At 35.8% G+C, this 24,323-nt stretch overlaps 1 protein-coding gene across 15 annotated transcripts in view; it reads right to left on the bottom strand.

The window, feature by feature from the left end:
• The window catches only part of Qki (QKI, KH domain containing RNA binding), a 111,994-nt gene that overhangs the window by 14,348 nt on the left and 73,323 nt on the right, over positions 1–24,323 (bottom strand). For all 15 annotated transcript variants that reach the window (XR_015635258.1, XR_015635259.1, XM_087581110.1 and 12 more), the window contains 1 exon segment: positions 17,583–17,726. Coding sequence is in view for 13 of the 15 variants with exons in the window: in XM_087581110.1 (XP_087437236.1) it covers positions 17,583–17,726 (144 nt within the window). In the remaining 2 variants the exon portion in view is untranslated.

Genomic DNA, 24,323 nt, shown 5'->3' with positions numbered 1-24,323 from the left:
CTTACAGCAATCCTATCTATACTATATATAACAAAACATATATACTAAATAGAATAAAGGGTTGCAAAACACAATTTTCTGAATGTTTTAGAATTGTGAATGAATAACAGACTGGTGAGTGTATGTAAATATATTTAAATGTAAGCATATGCTACACTGAGTTGTCAGCATGCCATCAGGTTTGTCGACAAGCTATGTCAAAGTAATAAATAGGTCAAATACCTTGAGACTAAAAGGGTTTTAACATTGTAAAAGTATGAAAAGGTAAATGCTGTTTACTTTATTAGAATGAGATATGAAATCTTTATCATCTAAGCACCATGCTTCATAATAAAGCTACGATACTGGCATACATTATCACCAAGATTAACTTCTCTACAAGGTCAGAATCCCTGAGTCAGAGCCCTCAGGCTCTTAGCATTACAGCAGTATTCTGCAGTTACCACATTCAACACTACCACAATACCTTTAGAGAATATCTCTGAATTCATCAAAGACTTCGAATTTAAAAAACTGAAGAAAATCACATTTACTTACTAATATTGTAAGTGGGTTAAACGGGAGCTGAAATCTGCTAGGATGGCTCAGGGGTAAGAGTACTTGCTGCCAAGCACGGCAGCCTGAGCTCAATGCTACGATCTACATGGTAGGTGGAGACAGTTCTCTTGTAGCCTTATTTCCAATGTTTTCTTCAACAACAACAACAACAACAACAACAACAACAACAAATCAAGTTCAAAGCCCTTAGAATGGACTACAGTGTTTTTCAGCCTCAGAACTGAACAAGCTCTTGCTTACAAGCATCTCGTACTATCATCTTTCAAGAGCCTTCAAACTGGACAACTTTTACACATGCAGACTCATCTGATGACTCTCGCAATCCTATTTCAGAGATCTATGCTGTTTAAAGGAGGGTCGATTACACATAAGACACATGCTGTTGTGCCTGTTCAGCTTTACTTTTCCAGATCTGGTAAATATTTCCTAAACAACTTTCCCCCAAATTCCCTTCTCTGTGTTTATGTGATAGAGTGGAGGGGTCTGGGGGTAGGAGTTGGGGGGAAGAGACCCTGACTGTCTCATAAAAAAATGAGGAATCTTTATATGAGACTGGGGAGAAATAAAAGTCAATGTAATGAGTAGAGGAAAAAAGATGGCATTTTATAAGAATTTTTTCATTTTTTAAATTAAAACATAATTATATAATTCCTACCTCAGTCTCATACTCATAGTCTCTTTTTAAGTTACAAGGCATTTTAATAACAGCACTTTCCCTTGCTATGCTATGTCCACTTAACTCCATTAAGTTTCAGAGGCTAAACAGCAACACATCAGAGGCTTCAATCCCAATGTTGCATAGAACTTTCTCAGAGTCTAAGATCTAATAATAGTAAAATCTCTTATGTTTCATCTTCTAGCCCTGGGGCTATAACTGCTTCTAAATCTGTATTATAGTATGCCTGTCTTCTTTCTCCTCCGGTGTGCAAGAGTTCTTTAGCTGACTCCTAAGTTCTCTGTTGAACTAGTACCCTACGATGGTTCATGCTTTTTTGACGGACACGGAAAGTGAGTAGCTTACCACCACCGCTCCACGGGACCTGAATTTCCCAGACTGGTTTTTGGGACCATGTTTATATCCTGTTCTTACAACACCAATCCCATTCTGTGAATTTAAGTTTACATGAACAGTGACTGTCATGCTCAATTATTTCTTCTAGATCATTTAAACTTTCCTTGATTTCAAAACCTTCATGTCTCCTGACAGGCTTTCACAGATAGAAGTCTGTCAAAAATTGACATAAACATAAGTTTTTAAAGGGGGATTAACTGTATGTGCTAAGCTCATCCACAAAGATTGATGATAAAACTACAAATCCATCCCAATTGCTTTTACTTTCTTCCTTCTTTCACATGGATCCTTTACAAATCTTCTGGTTTAATTGTTAGAAATGATCAACAAGCCATCTTAGGATGCAGTTTTTGTGCTAAATCTAACACTAAAGGAGGAACCTCACAAACTGAGCACCAAAGAAACTGCCTGTCTTCTGACTGAGAAACCTCCTGCAGAATGCAGTGTCACCACTTCACCTGGTCATATGAATTTGCTTATCTTTGCAGAAAGTCTTCAATTTGAACATAGGTTAAACTGTTATTTCACTAGTAAATTCATGAGTCAAAGTGTTAAGGAAAAAGCTTCCCCTATTATTTTCTAGTACCTTTGACTTTCTACTTAAATGTAATACCTGTCTTAGTGGCCACAACTTATCAGCAAGTTATAGTAGAAGCCATGAAGTACGCTTATCTAACCAGAAGACTTTTAAACACTCAAGCCCACGTGTAAACAATGCTGTATCTATTAGTGTGTCCAACATGCAGCCTAGTGGTCACTTCACTGTGCACAGTTGGGAATGTGGTTCAACACAAACAGAAAAGTTACTTAAAACTTCACAAGACTTCTGAGGGGAGGCTTGAACATTACTTGACTGCACTGTCAGGCAAGACTGGGTTTTGTATACTGTCGTTTTGGTCCAAGACTGCTGAAACTTTCCTTGGTCGGGAAAAATCATCCAATTAAACATTTCTCATGCAAAGAGCCTTAGTTTATTTTACAGTGTACGCAGAACTAAGCATTTATTATTTCATTTGATTTTAATAACTTGTGAAGCACTCAGCACCAGTACTAGCTCTGCCACTGATTGCATTGTTTTACAATAAAAGTAGAAGGGAAAAAAAAATGTACCATTGTTTTAATGAAGCATTTACTTTCCTTAGTCAACAAAAGCTATAGTCACAATTGAAGAACAAAGCAAATTTAGGATGAAAACAACACATTCCTCTAGGAAGAACAACATTTTATTTATGAAATCCAAAGTGTCCCCATTACTATTAGGAGGAGGAAGGGCAGGAAGTTGGCTTTTTTTTGCTTTTTGTTGAGACAATCTCTAGACTGACCTCAAACTCAGAAATCTCCATGTCTCTGCTTCTTACGTAATAGGATTAAACAATGCACACCACCACACTTGGCTATTCCTCAAGTTCTTAAGTGGAAAACTACATACCACTGTAAATAATGCATCTTGATGCAACCATCAAACAAACTGATGAACCATTTAGGTTAGCTACTAGAACATGTGTCAAGTCTAGAGCTCAAGCTCAAACTCAGGCCTGGAGCAATGTCACCGTGAACGTGATGCCTGCAGCACTAGGGTAATGCTTTAAAGGGGAAAATTATATGAGGTTACCTGTGTCTGGCCACAACTGTACACACTGTGAAATGTCTAGTTTGTAATCTGAGACTTCTTCATGACATTATATAATACAGCATGTCAATCAATGTGACACTAAATGAACCTATGAAATTAGTAACATACTATTATCAGCAAAACAAAACAAAAAAACAGAAAAGGATAAGAAAAAAGTGCTTAAAAAGTATTTCTAAAGTACTAAAAAGTACAAGAAATCAAGGAGGACTGGTAAGATGATTTGATTAGTTATGATGCTTGCTGCCAAGCATGATGACCTATATTCAAAACAAACAACCATTTCTGCAAGTTGACCTCTAACCTATTAATCTGTGTATACAAACAAATGTAAAAGGAACTCAAGCACTATTTTAACAAAAAGGGCCACTGAAGGTTGCAAACCATAGATGACAGCAGTATGGCCTCAAGGTCTAGAACAATGTTTAAGTTATGTAAGTGTCCACATAAATTCTAAAAGAGGTGGGGCATACCAAGGATACAGGAAATCCCTGTGAGACTTTTGATAAAATCACTAAGAAAGGGAGGTTGCTTGTCTCAAACAGTTTTACACACACGCAGTGACCTGTTTTGAGCAAATGATCAGTAATCTCTGGGCTATGAAGATGAGGTTAGTCTTGAACTCCAGCTCCTCCTGCTTCTGCTTCTGCAGTGCTGGTGTTCCAAGGTGCACACCACCATATACAGCTAGAATGACTATAATTCTGCTTAGCAGAACATAGCCAGGGCCTTAAAATCATTTCTAAACTACAAATGGACCTACAAACAGACTAAGGCATTCTTATTCCAAATCTAAGAAAATTTATATCATGTTTTTAAAAATTACTGGTAATTTACCCTAAGAGAATTGAATACTTTTATTCCAACTTAGATTTTATTATAAATAGGCATTTTCCAGTAAGAGTTACCATATAACTGTATTTTTAAATTTTGATTTGGTTAATTTTTAATCTTGCAACCAAGGCTGGCCTTGAACTCTGAAAGATCTACTCAGTTTCCCTGAAGACTAGGATTAAAGGTGTGCCCTACCACACCTAGCTTTGTATCTACATGAAATACAGTATCAGATATTTTTCACTCTATAGTCTTTGAAACTTTAAAAATTGATTATAGGACAATATTTTAAAGGATATACTTTAACAGACCCAAATCTGCTTTCTTGAGAACTCATGGGAAAAGAGAAGAAAAAGTAATTAAGAAAATTAGTAATTACAAAAAATTGATGACAACTTTCTAGAATACAGTGCAAGACTATCAAGGCAACTTTTGGACTGGTAGAACAGAGGGGGGCGGGGGCGGAGGTGGGGCTTGTGCGAGAGTGCTCTATCTGTAAGAACTATAAGAAAGACACAGTTGAGCTATGACAACAGAAAGGACGTAGTCAAAGGAGAATTTAGTAAGGAGTGAGAATTAGAAGCATCAGATATGAATGAAAGTGGAGGACTTTAGATAAAGTTGTCATTCATACAGAAAGCAAAGGAGAAATCACTGAATATAAGAGAGGGACGAACTATAGAAATACTATGTTTAAGATGTCTCTATGGTGTCCAGGTAGAGACAGAGAAAAAACAGTTTGTGCTGGAATTTCAGATTTAGTCACAGTTGTAACTGCACACAGCACAGATCTGATTATCTTGGAGCAAGAGTAAAAGGAGATCACCCTGGAAAGCATTTGATTCAATGAAAGTGTAACACTTCTCTAGTGGACACCACATGACCAAACAAAGTAACTAAAAAAATCAATTACTTTTTTCTTTTCTCATTTGTATTAGTGAGTAAGAGTCTCTCTCTGCTGGAAACTGCAGCACCAGAGTAGTTTCTCAACAGGTTTCCAGTCATTTAATGCTGCTCTTAGTCTTAGCCACATACACAGTTGTTGTAATTGCTAAGTGTAACAATCAAAGCTCCCTTTGCTTAGTAGAGAATGTCATCATCATCTCACAGAACTCATTAAAGCACTAATATCAAAAAAGTGAGCTAACTTGAAAATTTGCTAACTTGCTCAGATTTTATATACTATTATCAATATAAAGCTTGAAGGATTAACTAAAAACAAGTTGACGTATTTGATTTATAAAAAGTAATTGTCTTCTGTCCCCATAAGGGCACAATAAAATAAAATTACCTTCACAATTCATTAATATGGTTTCAAAATTAATTTCCATAAGGGAATCTTGTTACTAATGAATGGGATAATCTGAAAGTCACTTCTGAATTAAATTTAAAACTCAGTTATCAAAACTGAATTAGAAAATAATGCTACCAATGCTACCAAATAAGCTTATCTGAATTCAAATTACAATGTTTATCTGAACATAAATATTAAAATGCTAGATTTACTATGAATGATTTCAATAAAAGTATCACATACTAAAAATGAAATGTCACAAAAAGTTAAATGAGAGTTAAAAAGTATAAATTTTTGGGAGACACTTGATTTTCCTAGTTTTGTCAAATTCAGTTTCAAAGGTGTTAACACAGTGTATGGTCCACAAATATTCTACCTAAATACAAGGAACATGAGGCTACTTACCAACCATCAGAAAAGCATGCAAACAAATTAAAGGGAGGTATGAAAACAAGTGAACTATAGGAGATATACTGAGAAATTATTCATCTGTTTCTTCTATTAAATACATTTTAAATATTTTTTAAAAATAAAGAAACCAGTATGTATATCATACATTTAGTTAAGTGTAAAAGAACTCAAATTAACCTAGTCAATGTGGTACTTATTTAAAGATGGGGTATAAATATTGTTTAAGTAACAACCACATATGAAGTTCTATACAGTAAGTTTAACATGTAAATTCGGAGGGAGGCACACCATACACAGTTGAAAACAGGGTACTGGATATAATTCATAAAATTTTTCTAAAAGAATACACTGCCCTGTTTTTCTATAGCCAACATCATTATTCTCTATTTGTTAACAGCTCCAATCTTTAGTTATAAGCTATCTAAACTAACTGCCAATCTGTCAAGCACATGTCGAGATGAGATGTCCTTCAATGAATCCTTACAGGAATGGCTCTTTGTGCAAGCTGTTCAGTATTATCACAGACAAGACATTGAACGACAGCACAGAGCTTCACCAGGTACAAAACTGCAAGTGTGTGGAAGGGTGCTCTCACTTGTTTTAAGAAGCATGAGCCTGACAGCATTACAGGACAAACAGTAACTAGATTGTTAACAGCCAATGACTTAAGAAAATTATGTGCGACTTTGATTCTAGTTCTTCTTGCCCTAAGTAGAACACACAACTAAAAGTGAAATGGTATAAAAAGATAACTGAATCAGAAATGAATTAAATTTTACTTTAGAAATTAAAAAGAAAAGAAAACCAGGCAGTATATGTCAATTTCTGTAGGTTCTTTTCTGTCCTGTCACATTTCCTTAAGCAGCACACAGCAGAGGGACTCACACACAGCACACGCAGCCTTATGCCAACTGGATTCTAAGGAACTCTATAGGAACTATAGGAACTCTGAGGTCTGGTGAGGGCTCCTCTAAGGGTCTTTAGTTTACACTCAAGTATACCTTTAAAAACTTATCTGCCACTGAGTTAAGTTTCATCAATGGGTCAACTAAAATATTAGGAATACAAAATGCTACTCAGAAGATGCCAATATATAACTCAACACCGGGCAATAAAGATTAACAAAAAACATTATACTTTGCCATTTATCAACTAAATAATTATTCTTTTCCTAATATAACTGTGTCTCCCTGATAGTGTATTTTGAAAGATGCAAGAATATTTTCAGGCATCCAGTTTACTATTGCTATACTATTTTACTATTTCCTCATGAAACAGTACTTACAGTAGGTTCCCCATAGTACTTTATCTATTTTATGAATCAATTACACAGCCTTGAAATTTTAAATACTTCATCTTTGAATGTCTTTCTAAAAAAATAGATAAAAATATCACATTGGAACTGATTGGTATGGTTAGTATCCTGAAGACAAGTGGCATCCTACACACTAAGTGATGGTCTGCACTTTGGACACTTACTCAAAGTTACGCTAACATACAATTCTTTGGAGACACAGGGTAAAGTTGACATTATGAGAACAAGCACGTGAAACCTGAATAATACCCTTTATTGCAGCTTGAGAACCACATTTGATTCCAAAAATTTTTAATTTTATTCTAACCTTTGTTAGAGTAAAGTAGGTACAAAAATATATTATCTATTATACACACTGTTTTAAATTAAAATATTATTTCACTGTTTATAAAAACTAAGTATTCTTCCCACAATGCTCTGCAGTGCTGAACACAGAACTGTCAGTCACACTCTTCTCCAGAGAAGTCAAACAACCTCTTTCCTTAAATGTGCTTATCATGCATTTGCTTGAGGGTGGGGACACAAGCCCTAATAAACTGGCCTCATGTGAGCAGGCATCAATTCATTCTCATCAAAAATTTATGAGGCCATAGGCCTCTACAAAGAGCTCATCTATAGGACTAGTTTCTTTTTTCTAAACCTGCAATTTATGAGTTTATTCAAACCCATCAAATTGCTCTAAGTAAATGCCTCAAACATTTGAAAATTCCCATGGCAACTCATTTAGTTTGGCAGACAGGCTGACCCAATCCAATCCTTTTATCCCACAGCTAAGCACCACAATGGTAATTCTGCTCTGACACTCTGAAGAGACTGCTAATTACTGCACCGAGTCCCATTCAGATGAAATGGCAGCGAACACAGAGAGAAACACCCTCTTCACAAGCTCTCTCACTGTTGCTCTATCAGCAACCACATCCATTTTGGTTAGATGTTTAAACATCTTTTAATTTATTTTTCTCAACAAAACAAACAAAGCCAAAATGCCATACACTTCAGTTACTAGTACTTGGCCAAGAAGTTAAATGTAAGAGCAGCAGTGCATTGGCAATCTGGCTTAAGAATGTCTTGAAGAAGAACCTATTTCAGTATCCAGATGCCTCTTACTATCAATATTACTTCTTCGAACTTATTTTCAGATTATAATTAAAACAATTTACCATGAGTTAAATCCATAGGACATTAAGCAAAGAACTCCTGAGAAATATGAAAATATTTATTGTAAAAGATTCTTTTCTCTTTATTTTTTCTCAATTTCAATGACAGTGATAACAGGTATTTCTAAAAAGAAAATTAAGATGATTTTGCTAAGATAAATATTTTCAAATTTCATAATATTCCTTGATTAATCAGTACAGCTTAAAATTTCAAATTCCTCAGCTGGAAATTTGTAGTAATATATTAAAACCAATTATTTAATTCATATTTATTTAGATCTCCATTAATGCTAATGCTTCTAAAAAATCAAATGTATATTAAAAACTCATTCATATTTAAGTTCAAAACACCTCTGAGTAAACAGGAGGAGGATTCTACCATAAAGCCATATAGCCCAAAGTATGGGTAGGAGGGAATAAAGGTCAAGATTACAACAAGAGGAAAGCTGCTACCATACAGACAATAAACACTAACGCCAAACCCCGTTCAGACAGGTTTTCTCTGTTAGAGATACATGCCTGTGTGCAACAAGTGCATCTGCCCTCTCAGTGCCACAGAGGAGAATCTTTACAACTAATGAAAAGACTGATCTATTCACAACAACTTCTATCTAAATGAGACTTACAAACCAAAGACCCAATTACTGCATAATATACGTCCACATACAAGGATACTTTTAGTAAATATGAGATGTTCACCAAAACAGACAATATCACTGGGCTATAATGAGGACTGGGGGTGCAGTTCAGAGGTAGAGTCCATCCTAGACATACTTGTGAGGTATAGTGCCCTAAACCTACTTAACAAATTAAATAATATAAAAGTGTAATAATCATATTTTAAAAGTCAAATGCATAGAATGTATTCATCAAGAGCAATATTAAATTTAAAACAATCAATGAGATACAAAGAACAGTTCTAAATACAACAAGAGAAATTAGAAAACACTTAGAAATGAAAAGTAATATATAGCATAACCCTATTTCTATCTATTAAAGAAAGGTCTCAGATCATTAACCTTTTACTTTAAAATGTCCAAATAAAGTTAAGTTCCAATAAAACAGAAGAAAAGCAGAGGTTAATGAAACAGAAAGAGAAAAGTTAACAAACATCAAAATTTGAAGTTAAATCAAAGTTTAGAAGATTAATGAATTTGATCAAGAAAAATGAAATCACAAATTATTGACATCATGATGAAAAAGAGTACTATTACAGATCCTACTGCCTTACGGAGATAAAAAGGAATTATAAATGAACTTTATGATAAGCATTTTGACTATTAGGATATTAGAAAAACAAGAGGAAATTCTGAATATTAATATAGTGATTATTTGTATGTAAAAGCCTTTATGCTAATATGTAGATTTTTATCTTCATGCAGGTAAAGACAGGCACAAGATAAGGCAAGGTCTGTGATTGGGCAGTGAAAAAGGTGGGGACAGAGTTTTTGTTAAGGTGGGAGATAGAAAAAAAAGAGAGAAAGAACCAAGATGGAGGCAGAGAAGGACGACCCAGATCCAGGTGGCCTTAAATGGCCACAGGTAGTTATGAATATTTCATAAGGGGTGGATATTTATAGACAGTTTGTCTTATCTAGGTGGTCAGTTTATATTATTATCAACTGGTTGTAAGTTTATTGTGTGGACATTTTGTGGAATGAGAATTTAAGATACAAATCTGATTGCTAGATTACAAGCTTATTGAGTTTTGGTTTTAACAGGTTACTGGGAGTTGTGACTATGGGAATGTGAGCAGAGTCCACAGTAAGAGAGCAGTGAAATAGGCAGCAACCTGCCTTGCAAGTAAGTTCCTAAGAGTTGCAAGAGGGCAGCTGCCGCAGGGCTCAGATAGTAGGGAAAGGCAGCCTGCGTGGGAGTTTAGTAGGGGAGACGCTTTGCTGATTGAGATGAAAATACCCCACTGATGCCATGTGGCCCACCGGAGCCGGCTCTAGCGTGGGTTGGTAGATTCTTTTAATATTTACTGCTACACTAATACAAAAGAGGAGAGGCACATCACAAATAGAAAAATGTATTTGATATGACTCAAAACTAAAGTAAAATAAACTTTGAGAAACCCAGTAAGAGACAAGAAGCTGGGTTAACTTAAAGGCATAACCTAAACTATCTTAGTAGGTGCATAAAATACCAAGAACTGAAAACAGGTCATGATACTATGCCACAAAAGTAAAAAGACCAATCAACCAAAAAAAAAAGCCAAACAAAGCTAAAAACATTAATGTAGCAAAAGTAAAAGAAAAAAGAAAATAACACAGTTGGGAGATGTCCTAATTTGGTTTCTGTTGTGGTAAGACACAGAATAAAACAAACATGAGGAAGAAAACTACTTGGTCACACTTTGCAGTCCATCACCAGGAAAGCCAATGCAGTACACCAGACAGGAACTCAGACCATGGAAGAATGCTGCTTACTGGCTTGCTCAGGTACATGCCTCGTACTACCACATGCCTACAACAACCACAGCTAAAAAAAATACCCCCGAGACATGCACACAGGCTTATCTGATGAGGTTGATTTCTCAGACAGTTTTAGTTTGTATCATGGTAACAAAAAAATAACTAATACATGAGATAACAAATACATAAGATAATATGCAAGTTTTCTGTGAGATAATATAAAACACAATTTGAAGGTCCTACATGGACGTGAATCACTCCACAGCTCAGAATTTGTAGTTGACTTGTAAATAGATGAGTGCTGTGCTAAGACTTTAAGAACTTTGCCCCCCAATAAATTTATTAACAGACTAATTTATTTTTAAAGGGGACAAGTTTTCTAGTTCTAAGAACATAGCTCAACATGTTAAAAACATTATGAAATGTCTGTGATACAATTACTAATATAATTTTTAGAAAATCAAAATTGTAAATAATCATTTTGCCCAGAGCCTAATTGGCCAGCAAATATAAAATGCCTTTAACATTTTGCAAAAGTTATCATAACTATTTAAAAGGCCATTTAGGAAAAGGAAAAAAAAATCAAGAAAACTAGTTTGCCAATTATCTTATATCCCAATAATTCCAATTAATATTAATGCTCTTCTATAATGTACCTAAACTAATGCTACCACTATTAATCCTTAACACAAGGCATTGCTTCTTCCTATGGATGTAAGCTCTGTTTAATGCATCTTCCTACAGTAAGATCTGCTATGGCAACCCAGTACCTTGAAACTGTTTTTCAGAGCTGTGTAGATAACTCAATAATTAAGTACCCACCTTTCTATCATCACAGGGTTAGGCTCTGAGAGGACAAAATTCCTCCTCCCATTTACAAGATACATTAGGAAACGTACATGAACCTACCCCAAAATCCTAGTATTTTTAAAATGTCAAAAGAAACTGTACTATCCAGCAAAGACTTTAAAACGAGACAGCTCGCCTCCTCTTCCACTTTCAGAGGAGCTAGTGTGGTACAGTTTGAGTTTTCCTTGACTAAAATGTTAAAACTGAATGATTTTCGACATTTTAAAAGGAATGAAAATGATAAGAGAGGATACTCTTCCACCCCAAAGGAACAGAGAGGTGTATTACAGAATTATGGAGGTCTAGCATGATGGGTTCAGGCCTTAACATTAGAACTCAGGGTGGTAGACTGAAAGAGGAGGATCCTGAGCTCAGGCAGGGCTACACAGGGAGACCTTGCCTCCCCAACCCTACTTTTGCCTACCCTCAAAGAAAGGGGACAGAATTATCAACAGTTTCTGTTGAGGATAAGTCTCCAAAGACTTTTGAGTATATTTGTAGTAGATACTTGAAGACAATGAATACAGGATCATATGATAAAAATACTATATATAATGAGAAAATTTACTCATGCCTACTTAATGCGTAGTCTATTAATAAATTAGAAAACTAAAAGATTAAAGTAATCTATCAAAACAAATGTGAAACAAAAACATTATTTCCCTACAAAATAAGTCGTCCAAATATCTGATTCTATGAATGATATGCGGTCATTGCAAAACCTTTATTGATTATGCAGTTAGATTTCAATACTGAACTATTTTCTGGGGGAAATTGGTATATTGTTTGTTGTATGCTTACTGGCAGAAGGAATGAAATCCACTTAAGGTTGTTTTTAAACCCAAATTTAAGCCCAGCACTGTTGATGCTACAGACCTTCAACCCTAGCACTGTGGAGGCAGAGGCAAGAAGATCTTTTGACAAAGCTTCTAGAACAGGAGAGTCTTCAGAGCCAGAGCTGCACAGTAAAACCCCATCTCAAAAAAAAAAAAAAAAAAAAAAAAAAAAAAAAAAAACCCACACTCAAGCCAAAACCAAAAACCCACCTTTGGGTTTTGGCTATTGCTCCAGAAGGTAGGGAAGTATTTGCTGAGCATGCAGGAGGACACATGCATCCCCCAAGTTTCTACCCCCCAAGTTCACATAAAACTGAATATTATGGCACATGTCTGTATTCCCTATGTTTCTATGTGGGGACAGGAGGCAGAAACAGAAGAATCCCTGGACATTCATACTCCAAAAAGCTTCATATACTCAGCAGAAACAACAAACCCTACTCAAACAAGGTTAAAGGTGTAGACCAATACCTAAGGTTGTCCTCTCACCTCCCTACCTGCACCCACATTTAAATGCATGAACACTGCCTGCATGCACACACAGAATAACTTTTTTAGCTTAAAACACACACACACAAAACCAAATGTGATTTACTAATTATTACATTTAAATTTTTCAAAAATAGACAAGTTAGAACTGCATCACAAGAAGTGAGGATATAATGTTTGTCATATTTATGAACCTTAAACACCAACAGAGATAAAACCAAACAAGACGCTTAATTCCATTTAATTATAAAGCTCAGATGAAGCAATGTTGACAATGTTCCACACCTCACCCCACATTCCTTAGATTCAGCTTTCTCCACAAAAAGGGGCACAGAATTGCCTTTTTATCTTTCTAGAAAAGAATGATGCCAAATGTAAGAACAAAAACAAGACAAATGTGGGCTTTAGCTGTAAATTTAATCCCTAAATGATATCATAAGGTAAATAACAGCCCTCCACAATGAGACCAGAGACTGTAGTGTATCACTTAAAAAGGGAGGGAGGGAGGGGAAAGAAAAAGAAGTTGTTGCATTAGCTTGTAATTCTCAGCACTTGAAATAGCAAGTTCCAGGCCAAGCAGGGCTAAAAACCAAACAAAGCAAAATTATTCATAGTTTCCTAATGAACTTGGCTGTGGATTTAAACCCTGGGGGGGCACCCAGGTTTGAGACCATTAGGCAACAGGCATTTTCTGCTAAACTAGTACAAATTTCTTAAAGGTAACTTAGGAGTAATTTTAATCCTGTCTTATGATGATATGTACTTCCAGTCCTGTGGCTCTAAGTGTTTGGGATATGATGGCTCCATATTCCCATCAAATTCCCATTTGTTATTGCCATGTGAAACAACTCATCATCTGGTTTCTCAATTTTCACATTTCCAAACCCAGTTTCTTTGTTTCTCTTCTAACAATGTAAATAAAAGGTAGCATAAACTGCTGTAAGGCATCACATATCTTACTACATCAAGTCTAACCAAAATTCCCATCAATTAATTTCGCCCTCAAAATAAACCCTTCATCAAACACCTCCATCTTCCTTGACTCTAGGCCAAACAATTTTTGTGTATCTAGCCATGACCTATTCTGAATAAGCACTTGAATTAAATGCACTCTAAGTGGCATTTGAGCTTTTAAAATGCCTTCAAAGCCTACTAGCTAAGCAGCCAAAAGAGTCCATTGAAACAGGCACCAAATCATGCCATTCCTATCCTCAATCTCTCCCAACAACCCTTAACCTACTTCCCAATTACTTCACACATATCTCCAGTTCCCTCAACTTTGCCTGGTACCATGGTATTTTCCAAACAAGACTCGGGGCCACTGCATTTTCTGTTCTCGGTAACTGAGAAAACTAAGATAAGCAAATAGTTGTACTACACATTTCAGTTAGGTATTTCTCAAAATCATCTCTTCAAGAAGCATTTTGTAATCATTAACTAAAACAGTATCCATGGTTCTCTATCCCCTTTATTGTGCCTTAGCAATTCACAAAAATAAGTAAGCACTCAATGAAGTATTGTTATAAATCTATGCATATAAACACACATATTTAATCATGTTAATTTTATTTCTGGAAACATTCTAAAATATTTAGACAGACAGCCTCTAACATTTCCTTACAAAGATATTATCTGTGATGCTATTAATAAGCAAGAAAGGCTTACTAAACTGATTGACAACAGCACAGCCGTACGTATGATGGCATTTAAAGCATGTCACTAGGGGAAACCACGAATAACACTATTAATGACTCTTTCACGACACAGAAAACCGTAGTTGTATAATGTCACACTAGAAAAATTATTCTAGCTTCTAAAATATGCACTTAGAAAATAAACAGATAACGTTAACATCAGAATTCAAGTATAGGTTGAAGTCTTCTAATTCTAGTTAAATTTCTGAATTTTCTTTTCAACAAATACAGCTAATATAAATAAACACTGTTATTAGCTCTCCCTCACATGATGAAGTTTAAAATAATTGGTCTGATAGACCCAGAAAGTAGGATAGAGAATACAGATACAGAAGAGTGCGTGGCGGCAGGGGTGGGAGATTTAAGAGGTGTACAATTACAGTTAGATGAAAGGAATAAACTCTAGTGCTTTGTAACAGCAGAATGACTACAGTTAACAATTTATTGTTTGTAAACAGCGAAAAGACTTCTAACACAAAAGAACTGAAAACCATCTGAAGTGATACAAAGAGGGGAGAACAGAAAGGATAAGAGAGGAAGAGAAGAAACAGCTAAAACTCAGGGTCACTTGAGGGCTAGTATGGAAACCTACTATAGTAGAAGCTTTATAAAATATATACATATATGAAAGAAATGCAAATGGCATCACTAAATAACAGGGAGACAAAGTACCAAGCACACACCTCTCACGGCCAAATGAGACATCCAATCTTTGGAATGCATTACATATAATTGAGTTCTTGGTAAAGGAGCTCCACAGAACCCCAACAACTAGGATACAGTGCTAAAGCTACTTAATCTTTACCCCTACTGACTGGTGATCATGGTACTAAAAGGACTCTGAACACTGCAAGAGGAGACAGGTTAACACCAATCCAACTACATTTCATCTATAATGGTGGCCTATAGATACACTGGGGCAAGAGTGACACAAGGGTTACAGGAGTCACGGCTACTATCTAAGAAGAATTAAGGTCCACTCCATGAGATGGAACCCATGCCCAACATTCCTCAGATGACCAGGAACCTGAGACCAGAAATCCAAATACTACTGTTCTGATAAAAGAATGCCACAATAAAATGACTTTTAATGGCATTCAGCTAAACTCATAGATTAGTGTCATGCCTAGCCATTATCAAGAATCAGTAGAAGGGAACAAGTAATCAGTAGAAGGGACACACAACTGAACAATGTACAGAGTGTGAGCCCTTGCCTGGGACACTCAGTCCTAAATGGAATGTCTCCATCAAACCCCTCACTTCTGTGTTCAGGGACCTCTGTAGAAGTAGAGGGGAAAATATTCTAAAACATGCCACAGCTCTCATGTGAAAGTCAGAGGACAACTTCCAGAAATTGGTTCTCTCCCACCACTGTTGAACCTGGGGACCAAACTCAAGTCAGGCGCACTGAACAACAAGATATTCTATAAATGAAAGAGTGGGTACTCCAAAGTCTTATCTCACCACTTGTTTTTCCCCACTAAATTAAAGAAAACAGAGAGGCCAAAATGTTCTAGAATTCACTAAAAATCTTCTAAATCAATGCTCTTTTCTAAAATATCTTTTAGAATAAAAGTAAATTACAAAAGCAATGGCTAGAAAAATCAAATGGGTAAATAGTAAACTATTAGACCACTTTCTTTTTGCTACATTAAACACGTGTTAGATACACAGCACTGTAATAACCTTCCTGTCTATGAAACTAAATACCCATAAGTCCCCTTTGCACTGCTTTTCAAGACCACACAACTACCAAGGAAAGAGAAGAGGGTAAGATTTAACTGTGTATTTGCAAACAATCTTTACATGTTCCTTAGGTATCTATCAATAAAATGCACATCAAATTTTCCTTGGGAGGAATCAATTTTGTCAAATGAATAGGAACATGTTTCTAATGTATGAGTTCACTTAGAAAATGGACTCTGAGGGCAATAAAGAGCAGATCGCTGGGATATAAACAACAGCAGATCCCAAGTGCATTCATGGAAGCCACAAAATGACTCTGGTGACAGCACACTATACATTTTCCTAGCTTCTTTAAGAGCAGCCAATTGAAATATTTTTATGTTAATCATTTTCTTCTCATTTCCCATTTAAAAAAAAAACAGTACTCTGATATTATGCAGCAATATAAAAAATGTGAAGAAGAGTTGACTGAAGAAAATTGAAAGAACGGAAAGAGGTGTGATGTAAAATGAGATAACAATCTCAAAGTTTATTTTCAATGCCTTATGTAAGATTCCTAAATATGACCTTTATCAGTGGTTGTTAGCTGATAAGTGTAAAAATCATTTGGATTGGTGCCTATGAAATCAGTAAAACTCAGCTTTCCATAAGAAAACAGATTTTTACTATTCAATAAGAAAGCTTTACTGTGCCACATTAACTTATTTACCGAAGAAAACATACCAGAGAGAACCTAGCGTATGAGCAAACTCTTCTTTCCTCCAGTACAGATTACTTAACCTTACTTTGTGTTTTGCTTGTTTGGTGTTTTTTGCAACAGGATCTCTCTACACAGCCCTGACTGTCCTAGACTAACTATGTAAACAAGGCTGGTCTAGAGCTCAGAGATTTGCCTGCTTCTGCCTCCTGAGTGTTGGGGAGGGACTGCATGCATGTGCCACCATGCCCAGCATACTTAACGTTTTTAAGAAAAAGAAAACAGAAAACAATCAAACCAAAAACTTTTAACATCCGATGGCTAAATCTAGATTCTTCTCCTACAACATAGCAACTTAAAAGCTGACTGTGTCTTTAAAAGCTGACTGTGTCTTTTAAGAAGTAGGCTAATCAGAGTTGCTTCTCCACCACATCACTTCCTTCAAAAAAATAACCAGGAATTTCTGGTTAAGAATTTGAACAATCCTGTCTTTTACACTATATATTTAGCGGGCCACACATTATTTTTATATTTGTGGTTAAATAAAATCTCTAACAAATAACAACCCAACCTTTATTAACATTACATTTTCGAGTTAATCTAAAAAGATAAAACAATAATTCAAAAGATGAAAATTACTTACTGCAGGTACCAGTAACTTCTTCACTTCTTCAACCGCTCTCTTCAGCTTGATTTCTGCTCTGTTTTGAGCATCTTCCACAGTGATTAGTACATGTAAATCTTCATTTAGATGCTCCCAATTGGGTTTGCCTCTATTTTGCTCCTCCTTTAAAAAACAAACAAACAAAAAAACCCAATGTTACTAATACTATTTTTCAAAGACAAAATACACCTCTTATGACATGCACCTAGTGCCAATTACTTATAGCCATGTTTCTATTATTTTGCTAGGATGACTGTATAAAACCTTTCAACTATTTTCCACAGTAAACAAAAGCCTTGCAATGAGACTAGTCAGTCAAATGAGAACTCCACAGACATTCATGCTGCACTTATTATATATCCAGCCGAGAATAAAAGTGACCAAAACAATCACAAGAGATAGTATTGATACTCTAGAAAACATGCAGTACCATTTTTAACTATAATGAGTAACCCTGAGAAGCATAGTACATCAATATTTTACTTATGAGAGAAATCAAGGTTCAGCAAGTCACTTAGCAGTTATCACACAAATAAGCTGCCAATGTGGGAAATGAATCAAAATTTTCATCCTCCAATTTAGTGATACCTCCGTTCATTTTAGTAGGTTTAAATAACACTGGTTTCCAGTCAACACTAGAATAGGCATTTTGAAAATAGATCTCATCATGTAAATGAAGCAAGCACTGGTTGCTGTATTCCAAGTAGTAAGTGTAAACAATAAACCACAGCAAACGACTAGATATTGGTTTAATTATATTTCCAGTGACTTTTACTTTTTAAAATGAACATACAGTGAGAAGCTGCTAGGCAAGAAAGCACCATTCCTCTTTGGGCATGTGGCCACTGCTGTTGCATGTTCCAGTGGCTGGCGTATGTCACGCACATATGGGCAGCACTAAACAAGCTTAGTAAGTTTTTAAAAAAATAAAAGATGAACATGAAATTTTGGGTCAATGTATGTGGCTATGTTGGAGGAACTGAAGGGGGATCTAGCGTGTTGGATCTGATGTGTATATGTGTATATGTATATATGTATATGTGTGAATACAAAATTTTGAAATAATAAAAATGAAGTCCATTCTTGCATTGTATTAAGTCCTAAATACATGTTTCATAGAGAACCATCTATGTCATTTCTTTGCTAGCTTCTGATTATCATGCAAGGATACATGTACATGCTGAAAGTCTTATCAAACTATAAGGGCGCACGGACACATGTACACTTATATAATTTATAAATATACAAATTTTTAAACTTGAAAACAATTTAGGAATATAAGCATAAATATAACTGCTACCCAAACATAAAGCAAATTATCAGATGCAAACAACAAAAATACCCATTGTTAGACCTTTCTTGAAAAAGCCACTAGCTTGTTACTGTGTCAATTACTATCAAAGGAAGTAATTAGCATAAGGCTTTCCTATTATTTTTCACATTGAGGACAAATAATGAAGACGAAAATAAGATTTACCAAGTACACAAGTACAAGATTCTGGTTTATTAGTAACTTCACTAGGAAAATACACCTACATAGTCAAGGCATATGCTTCTGAAGATATATAGTCATAATGAGCTAACTAGAACTCAAAGAAAAACAGCAACAATCAAACAGTAATTAACTAGTAGCCCAAAGCCTATCTGTTTCATTACTAGATCACACCACATTCCTTACAACAATAAATCTTGGCAGAACTGTATTAAAAAGTAAATTCCATGCATTGGAGAATCTGAAGAGTACTCAAACGAATACAAATATAATAAATATTAGTCTTTCTATTTAAAATTTTTTCAGTTTAAGATAGTTCTAGTTAATAAATGATGGTATAAGTTGTTTCTTTTTATTCAAGATGCATCATGATGGGCATTGAGGGGAAAGAGTCACTGGATCAAATAACTGGGAACCCTGAAATCATTTGCATGGCAAACATAAAACATAAACACTTTTGTGACAATAACTTTAAATTTAAATTTTTATGTTAAGGAATGCCTGTACTTATCACCAAAATTTGTATTTTTGTTTATTTTTATATATCCACTTGGGAAAACTACCTGTACGCCTAAATTCATATATGTATAAGAGACTTTCATTTGTAGCCAAGACACAGAATCAGGAACAATGCTCACTCCTTACTCTATCTGAAGTAATCAAGTATATGAGGCAACAATTCCGAACTATTAGAAATTAGGCATTGGAGAAGAGAACTAACAATGGTGAGAGGACAGGGAACAGCTGCAACTGCCAACACTTGCGAGCACTCAACAGCTTTAGTCTCGGCCACTAAAGATAGGAAATGAAAGCAATTTCAGAGTCCAGCAAAGTAAAGCAGGCAGGGCTCAAGACTGCTGGAGAGCTGTAGCATCCCGTTAAGTACTAACTCAACAGTTAGTTCCATGCAGGCTAGGTAGAGGACTCTAAAGGTCAAGAATCAGTTTCCAAAGGACTCCACATCACAGACTGTGAAATATCTCATGATGTATCAACAGTATCTCAAAGGGAAAGAATTCAACTTAGTATGAGCCACTATTCAAGTACTGCCTTAAAAAATTAAAAAAAAAGATGGACACTTAAGGGGTCTAAACTATTTCCAACTAATTCAACTATTTCCTAGAACAAAACTGAAAGACATTTATAAAAGTAAAAATGTATCTTTCCAACAATGTGAAAGTCGCTATTTGCTGCTATGTCATCAGAAGTTAACAGTCATTAGAGCTGGGAGATGGCTCAGCAAATAAAATGCTTGCTCTGTGAACACAGAAACTAAGGTCAGATCCCTAGCACTCTACAAAAGATGTGTTTTGGGGAGGGAGTGCTAGCATGTGTTGCAGACAGGATCTAGATGGCTCAATGGTCAGGTAATCTAGTCAAACAATGGACTCCAAGGTCAGTGAGAGACCTATCTTTAAAAATAAATAAATAAATACTGGATAGACAGCTCAGCGGGCTAAGAACACAGGCTGCTTTTCTAGAGAACCTGGTTTGATCCCAGTACATGGCAATTTACAACTACCTTATTTGTAATTTCAGGCTCATGAGATCTACATTTTCTGTCCCCTGTAGACACTACACAGAGTATACAGATATACTCAGACAAAACATCCATAAACATGAAATAAAACAAACAAATAAATGGATAAGGTGGATACCTAAAGAAAAAGATACCCAGCCTCATGTTCTTACACACACACACACACACACACACACACACACACACACACACACACACACACACACACACACACAGAGAGAGAGAGAAGGAAAGGTAAAGGGAGAAGGAGAATGGTGGGGCCATTAAAGATTATAAATTGGACACTTACAACAGAAAAAGTCAGTAAAACAAATCTGGGAATGATACGTTTTTATCAAAAACATCATTACAGAAAGTATTCTATAAACAAAAACATTGTACATGTTTTCAAACCCATAATTCTAAAATCTTTCACTGTACTTTTCAATTTGTTGTACTTATTTTAAGACATTTCATTCTTACATTTCCATTTATTATTTATTGTGTATATGATGTATATGTTGGATGCATGTCCCAGATCTGGTAAAGGGAGATCAGGAAACAACTTTGGAGAATCCACTCTCCTCTCCACTATGGGTTTCCAGGGGTTGAACTCATACAATCAGATTTGTGCAGAAAGCGCTTTCACCCACTCAGTGATCTCAAGGACAAATTCTAAAACATTCTTTTAAGTAACACAGCAACATTTTTGAACCTTGACATGTCTTATTAATGCTGAAGGGTGTCAGTTTTGCCCTTCTTGCCTAACCATTGCTGCTGTGACCAGATACCTTAAATATTTTTAGCCATCTCTTCAACCAGTTTCTAGTCACAGAGGATGTTAAGAATGCTGTTGAAAGATGATGGGGTAGGACAATCTTATCTATTTTAGGGTCCCTGGTCAATGTTCCTCTTTACAAAGACAGTCACAGAAGCAGGTGTCATAGCCTTCCGAGTTACTGTTGCACACCAGACTCAGGGACTTGCTGCAAATATGAGGACATTGCTCTTGCTTTTGCATCAATCAGAAAGACTGGCTTCTAATTCAGGAAGCACTGGTCCTCTACTGACATCTGTGAAACTGTGGCAACAAGCTAACTTGTTAAGTTTAGGTAAAATTAAGATTAAAACAAAACAAAACAAAAAAAACCTGAGACATTTTTAGAGTTCCTGACAACAAACTTCCAAGAGCTAGGGAGGAAATATGATCATTCTTAAAGTTGTTTTAAGTTGGGAATTGGTTCTAATGCTTTGTCTTAATTTGGCTCCCAAAAGCCACTTCCAAACCTGAGGGTCCCTGCGCCCCGCTGACTTTGACTGGTAATAAAGAATTGCCTTAAAGCCAATGGCTGGGCAGGGAGATGGAAGAGGGACTTTTAGATTGCATGGGCAAGGGTCTAAGGGAGAGAGGGATAAGAACAGGAGAACTGCCCTGACTTGGAGGGAGAGGGATCAAACTTAAGAGCTACAGGAGAGGGGTAGAGCAAGCGCAAGGCCCTGGGTTCGGTCCTCAGCACCCCCACAAAAAAAGAGCTACAGGAGAAAAATCATCCAGCAATGTAGGTAGAAAGGGAAAGTGGCCCTATTTAGGGGGGATAGAGGAGGCAGAGGCTGCCCAAAAGATAACAGGGCAGCAAAGATAAAATATAGATTTAGAAGGTGTTATACCAGGAATACTGGAGGTTAATGTGTGCTAGTTACAGGGAGGTTTAGAAGTGCCCAGTCATTGAACTAGTTAAGGCATATCAAAATTAGCTGTCGTGTGTCTCGTGTGTGTGTGTGTGTGTGTGTGTGTGTGTGTGTGTGTGTGTGTGTGTGTGTGTGTGTGTGTGTGTGTGTGTGTTATTCATGAGTCCAGAGAGCTCTTAGGCAGGTGCGTACCCTCTGGGAGCCAAAGAGTTTTAACCAATTTACCTCTACAGCTACATGATATCAACAAACACAAGAGACACAGACTACTATGGCATAAAAACATGACAATAAAAATAAACTGTGAACACTGATATATTCCTTTTACCACAGAATACAATCAAAAGACTAAGTCTAGGAAAAACCTGTTTAAAATGACACTGCTATTCAAGACAACAAATGTGCTATTTCTGTTTTCTGCTTAGGATTTTGCTAATTTTCAGAGGAATGTCCTTTATAAGTTAACCTTCAGTGTCCTTGTTCAATAAATTTGATACCTATCCGAGCTTGTTCTTTATTGCTTTTATTTTCCTAGCTTTTCATCTACTTTAGTGTTTCTTCTTCATGAAGTCCCACTTTGAGGGACACTCTAAATTTTCCATTCTTTAGCTGATTTCTAGAACACAAACTTTGAGGCTCCTGGATCTGACAAGATTTTTCTTATAGAACAAAGATGCAGTGAGTATGCCCAACATCCAACTTCGCTCACTGTTCATCAGTGTGGTGGTGTTAGTCTGTCTTCACTATGAATGTGTGTACCTTCCTGTTACTTCTGGTACTTTCTGCTTTACATGTTTCTCAGTGATCATATTTGGTAAATACAGCATTTATCATGCCCTAGAAATTTCTATATAAAGAATCAAGTCTGAAAAGAGTTTTAAATTATCTTCTGTTCTATGTTGTGTTCTTTCATTATTATTTTTAATTTTTATGTGCATGCATCTGTGTAAGAGTACCCATAGATTAAAGACAAGGCCACTGGATCCCTGAAAACTGCAGTTAGGGGTGGTTGTGAGCTGCCTGGCACACAACCTAAAATCCAGAGCTTGTGAGGTGGAGACAGAGGATTAAGAGTTCAAAGTTACACAGAACTATATGACACCTTGTCTCAAAATGTTGTTCATGCCATGCATTCCTTCAAGAACTTTTTAATAAACAGGATCTCTAGTATATCCTTCATCTTCTTAGACACTGGTTGTCAGTATTTTCTACTTGGTATACATCAGCCTAATTAGTTTCATCTATTACACTGATAGTCTGGAAGACAAATAATCAGTGTCATTACATTTCTCTATTGTCCTTTTTCAATCTCAGTAGCTTCCATCTTTTATTTCTCAGTTCCATTTTAGTTACACTGAACTTAGTTCCTTTATTTTTGATGTTTCTAAACTTGTAAAGCATATGTAAATAAAAGTCCCCTTTAAACAAGTTTTTACCTCACACATTTTTCTGCCTTGTATTCTTTACAAACATTCAACTAAAAATGTTTTCTAGTTTCCTCCAAGACTCCATGTCTTGGCCAATGAGTCATAAGGAGTTGTGTTACTTATTTTCAAAATATTTGGTATTTAATTCCTTGATGATCAAAGTTTAAGTTACACAATTCTCATCTTTTCTTACCCTATGACATGTATAGGTTCCATTCTAGTGCATGAAAAAGAAAATATAAACTTTCCAACGATTAGGTGTAATATTTAACAAGGTCCAGAAGGCCAAGGTGGGGGGCGGGGGGAACAAGGTGGTAGAATAAAGTTTATCTCCTCTTCAGTCAAAAAAAAAAAAAAAAACCCTACTTCTAGTTATGGAATTAATTACTGTTTGTGCCTATATTTACTTTCTTTAGGCTCATGTATAGAGTTGTATTTATGCTGTTACATTATCCTGATAGATTAACCTTTACCATTACAAAATAATCTCCTTTATTTCCTTTTGAGAGTATTTTATTTTATATCAATAGAGACAGACACCTGCTTGCAACCTTCTAGAAATATTGTTTCCATGTTTGTATTTTCAATCTCAC

Source organism: Rattus norvegicus, chromosome 1 (assembly GCF_021556685.1).
Source record: "Rattus norvegicus strain SHRSP/BbbUtx chromosome 1, alternate assembly SHRSP_T2T, whole genome shotgun sequence".
NCBI classification, from domain to species: domain Eukaryota; kingdom Metazoa; phylum Chordata; class Mammalia; order Rodentia; family Muridae; genus Rattus; species Rattus norvegicus.
The sequence above is the reverse complement of the archived record's forward strand: the minus strand, read 5'-3'. Positions and strand labels throughout refer to the sequence as shown.